Source organism: Panthera uncia, chromosome C2 (genome assembly GCF_023721935.1).
Source record: "Panthera uncia isolate 11264 chromosome C2, Puncia_PCG_1.0, whole genome shotgun sequence".
In the NCBI taxonomy this organism is placed as follows: domain Eukaryota; kingdom Metazoa; phylum Chordata; class Mammalia; order Carnivora; family Felidae; genus Panthera; species Panthera uncia.
In genome coordinates, this window is record NC_064810.1 from 39,711,189 (window position 1) to 39,721,767 (window position 10,579).

Sequence of the window (10,579 nt, forward strand, 5' to 3'; positions counted from 1 at the left end):
TTATCACTGAAAGATGATTCTGTAGTGTCTTAATACATAATAACTAGAATTATCAGCATCTTAATGCTTGAAGTAGTTTGTTTTCCCAAATAAAATATTAGATCATAGAAAATTTAGTTGTAAAGAAAAACTATGAAGGTCATTAAGGACCAGAGAGAACCAGAGAGATACATTCATTCATCTATTCAATAATATTTATTGGAGATTAACTCGCTCAATTTGTAGTATTGCTGGTACTGTGACTGTTCTCTTGACTAACTCTTTGTTCTCTCTGCTATATCAGATTTTATATTTATTTCTTTATGTGGGAACCTATACTCCAGTAAACCTTGCATACACCTTAATTCTGCTTCAGGGTCTCTGTCTTACAGGGTAAAACAGTAACAATAGTACTTCTCTGTTGGCCATATTATTTCATTTATGATTTAAAAATGTTAATAATAGGGTCATGCTTTCATTAACTTGGCAATTACCAATTCTGAAATTTGGTTATGCCGCAGTTGATGGTTTTCTGTACTTATGATTGGCTTCCACTTCGGCTAAAACTTTGATTGCTAATTTAAGTCACATTTATATTCATTACTTAAGATTTTTTAAATGTATAAAAATGTAATCATGTCTGTTAAACAGGGAACAATTACTTACACTTAAATATTCATTTTTTTTCCAAAGTCCCAAATGGAATATCTTAAACAGTTCACTAAGTACATGATTGTAGTTATTTTTAAAAATCAAATATATGTAATTTATAGGCATTAATGCATTTTTATAATTTTGAGATTGGGAGTCACCCTGGAAATTGTTGATCCAATAATCCCTTATTTTACAGGTCAGAAAATTAAGCTCCTGTGGAGTCGAGGTTTATAGAAGTAGAACAAGGGCCTAAGTATTACTCTCAACCAGTATGAATAGATATAATCATGTGTTTGCAGTAATGTATATGTCAAAACAATAGTCTGAAGTTAAAAAAAATTTTTAATGTTTATTTTCAAGAGATAGAATGTGAGTGGGGAAGAAGTAGAGAATGGGGGCAGGGGATCTGAAGTGGGCTCTGTACTGATAGCACAGAGCCCGATGGGGCTTGAACTCAACAAACGGTGAGATCATGACCTGAGCTGAAGTCAGACGCTTAACCAATTGAGCCACCCAGGTGCCCCTAATATTTTTTTTTTAATGTTTATTTATTTTTGAAGGAGAGAGAGAGAGACAGAGAGAGAGAGAGAGAGAGACAGTGTGAATGGGGGAGGGGCAGAGAGAGGGAGACACAGAATCAGAACCAGGCACCAGGCCCTGAGCCGTCAGCACAGAGCCTGATGTGGAGCTCGAACTCACCAGCCGTGAGATATGACCTGAGCTGAAGTCGGCTGCTTAACTGACTGAGCCACCCAGGTGCCCCTAAATTTTTTTTTTTTTAGGTTTTATTTATTAAAGTAATCTTTCTACCCATTGTGGGTCCTGACCTCACGACCCCAGGATCCAGAGTTATATGGTCCACCAACTGAGAGCCAGGAGCCCCTAAAGAAATGTTTATGTATAAACTTTCTGTTTTTTTTTTAAACATTTTATTTTTAAGTAATCTTTACACCCAACATGGGGCTCAAACTCACAACCCTGAGATACAAGAGCTGCATGCTCCACCAACTGAGCCAACTAGGAGCCCTTATACTACTATCTAAATGCTTTGTTATCTAACATTCTGAGACCTCCTAAAGACTTGCATAGCAGAGACAGAAAGAAGAAACTAATGTGGTTATCTAAGTGATAGCAGATGAAGGCCTAGACTAGAGTGTAAACAGTAAAAATAACAGGAAGAAACACTTCACATAAGAAAGAAAACTGACATGATATTAGGATCAGTAGAAGCCAGTGAGTTAAAAAAAAAAAAAAAAAAGGAGACAGTTTTATATTTGATTCCAAACACAAATGTAAAAACAAATAATACCTAAAATCAGGAATGTCCAGACTTCTGATAGCACAACCATCTAGGTTTTTTTAAAAAAAAGAATATTCTCAGTACATATATATGTATTATTTATGGATATGTGCTAATACTATATACATTATGAAACATAAAAAAACATTTTAAAAAAATGAAAGTAAAACAATGTTTTAACAGTGTAAAAACTAATGATAGCAGTATGAGTTAATATGCTTTATTTTTGAAAAATTCTAACACTTGGTCATATAGTCTGATTTTAAGGTGTTTACTTTGATACTTGGTTTTAATAGTTGTCATAGGTGAAAAATTTTCTCAACTGTGATACTGAGTTTAAATTCCTTCCACCCAAATTACAAAGAGTTGTTGAAACTTGACTACTAAATTTCTATTGTTACTGACATCAATGTTTTGATACTAACCATTTTTAACATATTACTCTGAAAGCCCATTAAAATGCTCCAGTTGAAAGGTTTTTCAACAAAAAAATTCTAGTTTAAGTTTTTTAATACAAACATTGTAAGTGACATACTGATTTTGGCAACAGCAAACCTGCAAGAATGTAAACACTTCCAAATATTCATTTTAAATGATTTTCTCCATAACTTTCTTTTGAAAAGCAGTAACTTTTTCATTGTTATACTGTCCTCTTTATATGGGCAAACTCAGAATGTTTGTTTTTTAAAAACATTAGGTAAATATTCCTTAGGAACTTACCACAGAAAAGAACAGCAAATGTGTAATGTTATCTTTTTGAAAAAGAAAACTACATAACAACTTTAAATTTTACAACTTTTTAAAATGCTTTGCCATGAGATAACCAATGGAAGTGTAATAATAAAAGTTATGATCATTCTCATACTATAAAGTATTGTAAAGATTTTACTGTATTTTAAAGGCTCTGTTTTTATAACATTAACCACATTGAAGACCTTTTAAAAATTTTTTGCTTTGATTTGCTACAATAGCTTGCTTTATGAGTGAATTTGATATGGTATTCTACAGTTTTGCTCTGGAAGCTGCATTCAAAATAAGACAAATAGTGCATAATGTTTCTGATTACATGGATTTCCATAAAACTCGATTCTGATTAAAAAGTTATTATTGAGAATTTATCTTTTCTGGTATACCTTTCCTTTCTTGGCTCTGTTTGAACATGCTTTTAACTACCTAAGAAGATGTCAACCCTTAATAACACAAGGCTCCCTCTTACATGATAAATATCAGAAGAGTTGACTGGTACTGATTTTCAGTACTGCAGGAGAAGGAATTAACTTTATTATGGATTGAGGTAGCTAGTACAGGCTTCTCAGGGAAAAGCAGGATTATGGAAAGATAGGAAAGTATTTAGATTGGTTTACTGGAAGGTTTCAATAGGTTTGTAGGAAGTTGTAGGAGAAAAAGAGTGAGTGATATGAGAAAAGCATAAGCAAGAAAGTACATGATGAATTTGAGACATGGAGGAGACCAGGCTAGAGGATTCATGATGTTGAATAGCTGAATGAGTTAGGTAGGTAAGTGCAGAGATCCTTAAATATGAAGTTCAGTCATTAAGAATTTCATCCTCTGGGAAAAAAAAAAGAATTTCATTTTATGATGAGATGCTAAGGAGTTCAGATCAAGAACACTGAATATACAGCTTTGCAGACATGTTGGGGGGGGGGTGGTGGGCAATTCTAATGAGGTAACAAGTTCAGGGAAGAAAATTCTTCTGGAACAAAACATTAAGTTTGCACCACAATAGATTCTGAAAGAAAAGTGAAGGAGAGGGTTTTGTTTTCTACCTTTGGCAAAAACACAAGGTTGAATGGAAGTTTCTGAGGGAACATTTAGCACAGTGTGATGGGTATCAATGATAGTAGACAGATGACTTAATAAAGGATTAGGTTAATGTACAGGTCCAAATTTTTAATTAAGTAAACATTGTAAAAATATATATAATATGCATATATAGGAAAGATAGTTGTGAATTCTATAGTGACTTAAGTGCTTCCTTTTTCGCTTTGGAGGCTTTTGAATTGCGTATCATCCACAAAAGCCACCATACTATCTAAGGAAGGAGGAGCCAAAATATACTTACAAACTCACTTGTTCTCTCATCCCATGTCTTTTTTTTTTCCATCCCATGTCTTTTTAAATAAACCAAATGAAATCTTCATTACATCTCTATTTCCTGTCCAGAGCCATTTCCCATAGAAAATGGTCTCTAAAATAAGGTGCATTTGCCTCAATAAGTGCACACACACACACACAAAACAAAACTCTCCCATACAATTTTTATCTTAGAAAAATGAACTTAAGCTAATTGACTAATTTTTAATAGAAGGATTGATAGGAGTACAAGTATATACTTTCTAGCATAAACATTTATGAAAGTACACACTCAATGTAGAAAGTATAATCAGAAAGTATGTCAGAGTTGACTCTGGGGTGGGGGTTGTTAAATATACAGTTTATCAGCGCTTTCCTCTAGAAATTTTGATTTAGTATATTTGAACTGGTGCTTGGGAATCTGTTTTTTAACAAGACCTCCAAGTATTTATTTTTCAGCCATGTTTAGGAGATTAGCAATAGACCGATTTCACGAAGTCCAATTCTGGGTCTCACAATGCTAAGGGCTGTGTGATTGGTACCTCACCTATTGTGAGACAGCTAGAAAGATGGGTTGTCCAAGAGCTCAGCAGCAGAGCTAAAGCTCATCAGTGATTCAGGGACTAGCATCCAGCTCACCTTATGTCTTGTACTTTTATTGAACCAAAGCCAGCTTACAGTAGTTGAATTTTAGGGGTAGCAGTATGTGTGTCTAGAGTAATATAGGAGTTGATTCACCTTTAGGTTTGAAGTCAATGATTGTTTTAAAGCTGTTATCACAGATTTTTACTATGTTCCATGTGTTTAAAACAAATCATGGCTGATCAAAAAACTTTATATCTTGTTTTTATGAATGCTATATAAACATGCTGACACATGGAAATGTAGAAATTAATTTTCTGCTAAGGCATTTGGGTGTGCAAAGATAAAATAGTTATCCAAAATGTTAAAAAATACTAGAAGATATAATAGCTAACATTTATTAAGTGCTTACTATGTGCCAGGCACTGTACTAAGTAAGCACTTTCAATACTGTATATTTAAACCTCACAACAATCCTATGAAGTAGGTGTTTTTAGTAACCATTCTGCAGATGAGTTAACTGAAGGAGCACAGAGAGGTTAAGTAACTTGCCCATTATTTATACAGTTTTGTTTGCTTGCTTGCTTGCTTGCTTGCTCATTTTAATTTGGGAATATTCTAAATAACTTCTAGAAGACACCTATTTTCATGTTATGACTTAATTATCTGTTGACTTCTTTGACTAAATGATTATCTTGAAACTTGATTCTTCTACTGCCTTGTTCTTTCATGAAACAAAACCTCTTTTTGTGTATCTTAACAAGGAATAAAAAGTGGCATATAGATAACTACTTTGGAACATTCAAATGATGAAAGAACATGACAAATAAAAGCAAAGTGTTTACTGCCACTTTGAACATGTAGCCTGATGATTTATATCATAAGTAAAATTTGTAATGGTGTATTGTTTAAGCTTTGCTTATAACTTACTAAGTTTTTAATGTCTGAAGGATATTTTGAGCACAGAAAGAAATTTTGGCAATTATTTGTGTTTTAATTGATGTGCCATTTATTCAAATTTTTAACATTGCCAATTTCAATGCCTAGTTTTTTCCTTAAGGCTGTAAGCTCGATGTATGCATTAAAAAATATGTATCTATTTATACCCTCACTAGGCCTTCAGTTAATCTTTTAATTATCAAATTAAATTCCCTGAAACATTTTAGAAACAATACCAAGGTATGTAATGAATCAAAAAAGCATAATCAAATAATTAAATCTCGTAAACCTAAATCTAAGAAATCAAATTTATAAATTCAGTCAATCAAGTTCTCCTAAATATTAAGCTTTGTTTACAAACTTGTTACATAATTCATATTATAATCACAAGTCTAAGATAAAAGATTCTCTAAAAATATTTCAAACATCTTTAAAAAAAATCCCAGAAAATACATAGACAAATTATCAGTTAATGCCCAACCTATCAGTACATCTTTATCTTAAAACTAATGTAAAGTCTTCGTATTATAGGTTGGATTCATTCCTTCAGCCTGCCATTTCTTTATCCCAAGACTACAAATCTGCTAATAGAATAATAATGCAATAGAATTTCCATCTTCTAGCCTTCCATCACAACTAGGCGTATACATTTGGGATCAGGGCAGGGGACCTGTGTGTCTGCCAACCACAGTCTGCATTGGACAGGGACCCTTCTACCTCTTTCTTATAGTCAGGTTCTTGCTTGCCATTGTTAACAGAAGCTTTATGAGCCCTCACATAAACTGAACATTTAAGTTTTACATTTTTGCAACCTGGTTCTTTTCCTAGAAATGATGCATCCTGTAAGTTTTTCCCTTAGGTTTTAAAACCTGGTTCTTTTCCTAGAAATGATGCATCCCTTAAGTTTTTCCCTTGGGTTACACTTAATCCCTATTATAATTGGATTTTCTAAGTCCAATTATGTAGAAACTCTGTAACCTTTGGCATTAAAGCCTATTTGTGTACTGATGGGGTTTTGACACCCTACTTAGGTTACTATAGCAACCCTTTCTCTTTTATAATTTAATAGCTGACTCATTGACCATCAGTCATTTTATTGACAAGGATGATCAAGTTTAGTTTTTAACCCCTTTAAATTCACAAAGCCAAAATGATTTTTCTCTCCTAGGAATGCCAGAATCACCTCCGCAGATATGGAAATGTGAATCTGGAACTGGTGACTCGAATCATTAGAGATGGTGGCCCATGGGAAGATCCAGTGTTGCAAGCTGTTCTTAAAGCCCAGCCAGCATCTCAGGAGATAGGTACTTCAGGAGACTCAAAATCAAAACCAACATTTGTGAGAAGCAAGCGCAATTTTCATTTCTAACTAGAGCAGTAATAGTGATTTTTCTTTATCTTCTAATACTGAATAAGAGTAATGTATTTTCACATGAAGTGTGTTTAAATTGTTATACTAACCTGGCCCAAGAATGATTTTTGACACCAGACTAGGTACCTTTATGTATAGTAATTTTCCATTTATTCTAATGGGAATTTAGTGTAATACACTTACTGTCCAGATGTTACTTACAGAGAGTTTGTTTTCATCATTTGTTATATTTTAAAAATCTAGTTAAGTAGGAACAAACACCCTTAAAAACAACAACAACACCCTGCTTAAGCACATGGAATCTCCCTTATACAGAAAACTCTGAGGGTTGGAACTCTTTGTCAGTTTTTGTCACCACTACTGCATATCCTATACCCAGCCCAGTGCCTGGTACAGAGTAGGTACTCAATATAAGTATTTGTTAACTGAACCAAGTGACCATCTGAGGAATGTGTAAGTGAATCAGTGACGAGTTGAATGAATTCCAAGTACTCTGGAGCAGTATTTCCCAAACTTCATCCATTAGTAGAAGTTGAGTTTTATCTCATCCCTGAACGACCTGCATGCTTTGATATCACCTCCTTTCCAGCATAGATCCACTGTGTTTCCTGTGGGCCAAAATTTCCTTTTGAGGCAAGAGGCTCTGTCAATTACTTCTAGGTAATTCTTTTTAAAAACTGTTTGCCATATTGTTCCTGAGCCCCAGAACATTTTGGATCATCAGAACTTAGAATGTAAACTCAGCAGTAGTGTAAGCAGAAAAAGCATGGAAAACATTTGAAAGCATGGAGAGAGCCCATGGAGTGCAATTATAAGATGGCCAGAAAGAAAAGACAAGACTTCCCACCCTTGTTCTGGTGAGGATACTTCACACCACATATTGTGCTGAGCAGGTTAGGATCTTTCCATTTGCCTCAGGTTCATAAGGGTTGGGGGTAGGTTTTGAGTAGAGTTGAGTGGAGAAGGGGCTATGCTTCTCCAGCTTAAGAGCAAGTCAACTCCAGATACAAGTGTGGAGGACTGTGACAGAGATAGGAGAGAAGATGACGAAAGAGAGAAGATCAGGAGAAGTAGTTAAAAGTGGTGGGCTGAGATAGGAGGTAGAATAAGACTAGAGGAAAGAGCTACAATATATATCATAGTGTTATAGTGGTAAATACCCAGGGCATACAAAGGAGACTGGAACTTGATGTGAGGGTTTCAGAAAGGAGTAAAAAACTGAAGAGGGAGGCAGTTGGAACTGAGGAGGAAGAGTTGTACCATCGAGGAAAAGTATATAGAGTCAATATAGGGAAGGCAAGGGTGACAGACTGAAGAAAACTATGAGGAGCCTGGGGAATGTGGTCAGATGGCACAGAAGCTAGATGAGGAGCTTCAAAAGGAGTGAGAATAGAGAAGAAAACTTGGGCTTTTCGGGGGGCTTTTAGGCTTCTCTGACTAGGAGCTAGAACAAATCTGTTGGTTGGTGTAAGGGCTGACGGTATGTCTCTCTCTCTCACTCTCCCATCTCTCTCCTCCTTACGTATATATTCCTTTCATACTTCCACTAGCATACCTCACTTTGGGAAAAGCTGCTCTAGAGCCTCATTAATATGGATGACTCTCCTCTAGTTGGTGACCATTAAGATAAAGACCAGTCTGAAGTTTATCTTTGCATTAACTCTATAAATCATTGTCTGCTTATCATATGCTGTAAACGGAATTGCAAGGCACATGTTGAAGCCCAAATAAAACATCACTCATAGGCATTTTAGAAGCTACTGATTAAACATACACAAGTAATGAAAACATTTTGATCTGAAATCATGAAATGTGGATCCCTGTTCCTGCTCTGCCACTTATTCTTTGTCCTTGGGCAAGTCATTTGACCTCTCTGAGTCTCAGTTTTGTGATCTGTGAAAGAAGTATTATGATACCTGTCATAGGTTGTTGTTAGGTCTAAATAAACTTAGGTAGATAAAGGTGTTTATATGTTTTTAAGTTGTGTAAAGTATATTAATTAGTAATTATTCTTAGTGATACATATATTAATAAGCAATCCTTTTTGGTACTACTTTTGGCTTAATTTTTGATAAGAAGTAATAAAACATTTTCATTAATTCATGTTACTTTTTTCTATAAATCTAAATCAATGTGGTTTTAATGACAAAATAGGATTCAGCCTTTTAACCTTATGTGAATGACAATATTAGGCAACAAAATATAAAGTACATAGACTAGAAATTCCAGACCCCATGTTATCTGAAACATATTTTAACATATTAGTGAACTGAAAAGAGAGTATTTCATTTTTTGTTAAATTTTTTTCAATTTTTAGACTGAAAAGAAATCAAAAGATACTTCTTGAGCAGTTTTGGTGTTACTCTTATTTCCATTTTTCCAATCATATGACTGAATATTATTTTCATAAATAAACTCCTACTAAGGAATATGCTATTTAGTTAAATAACCACTTAATCTAACCAGATGCCACATGTTAGTGGTAGAGTTTCAAACAACAAAGTTTGAGAATCTTTTCTTGAGAGTAATAAGAGTTTGTTTTCTTTTTAATATAGTGAACAAATATTTAAGTTCTGAAAATCCACTGTTCTTTGAACTACGTGCCAGATACCTAATTGCTTGTGAACGCATACCTGAAGCAATGGCTCTTATCAAATCTTGTATAAATCACCCAGAAATCAGCAAAGACTTGTACTTCCATCAAGCACTCTTCACATGTCTGTTTATGTCACCTGTAGAAGATCAACTATTCCGGGAGGTATTGTTTGAGATTATGTTTGCCTTTTACTATTTTAACCTTATCAAAAATAAAAAAAAAGTAGCCCATTCTTGTAAAATTCCTTTTACAGTAACACCAAAGCTTTTAGGATTACATTATTTAGATGTGTTCTCTTTGACACTATTCTTTAAGCTCGCATTGAATTAGACAATCTGAGATTGACAACTGATGAAATTAACAAAGCATTCATCAATAAGCATTATACATGTTGAGCTTATTGTGTGACAGAAGAGGTTAAATAAAAATAGGAAGCATTTTAAATAAAAATTTAAATTATTCAGCACTTGTTTTGTAAATACTTTTATAAAGTATTTTGCCTTTTAATAAAATACTAAGAAATTAAATGCTCATGTTTGTTGTTTTCGTTTTTTTGTTTGTTTTTTTTTTTAAGATGAAAGAATCTTTTCCTAACATAGAACCTATTCACTTACAAGTTGTGGACATTAATGAGATTAAAAGTAGTTATAAATTGCAGGTGCTAGATAGTAAAACTATGAAACCATGAATATTTCTGTATAATTCATCATTGTTTTTGTAGAAGAAAACCAGAAATTTAAATTTTTTCCTGAATGTTTAATCTAGACATTTAATGCAACTAGCTTTTTAGGTATTTTTAATGATATGAACTGATTTTTCTTTTCCTCTTACAGCATTTATTGAAAACTGATTGTAAGAGTGGAATTGATATCATCTGTAACACTGAAAAAGAAGGCAAGACTATGTTAGCTTTGCAACTCTGTGAATCCTTTCTTATTCCGCAGCTCCAGAATGGGGATATGTACTGTATCTGGTAAGTGTTCCTAATATGGAAATTGAAATGGTAAGATGGGGAACAAAAGGAGAACTGGTTGGCAGAATCTGGACTTTATGTTTTAAAAAA

General features: G+C 33.9%; 1 protein-coding gene across 2 annotated transcripts in view; it reads left to right on the forward strand.

The window, feature by feature from the left end:
- ZNF654 (zinc finger protein 654) overlaps nt 1-10,579 on the forward strand; it is a 94,892-nt gene that overhangs the window by 63,784 nt on the left and 20,529 nt on the right. For both annotated transcript variants that reach the window (XM_049628014.1, XM_049628013.1), the window contains exons 4-6: nt 6,717-6,852; nt 9,476-9,678; nt 10,350-10,489. In XM_049628014.1, coding sequence (XP_049483971.1) covers nt 6,717-6,852; nt 9,476-9,678; nt 10,350-10,489 — 479 coding nt within the window. The remainder of the gene's footprint in view (nt 1-6,716; nt 6,853-9,475; nt 9,679-10,349; nt 10,490-10,579) is intronic.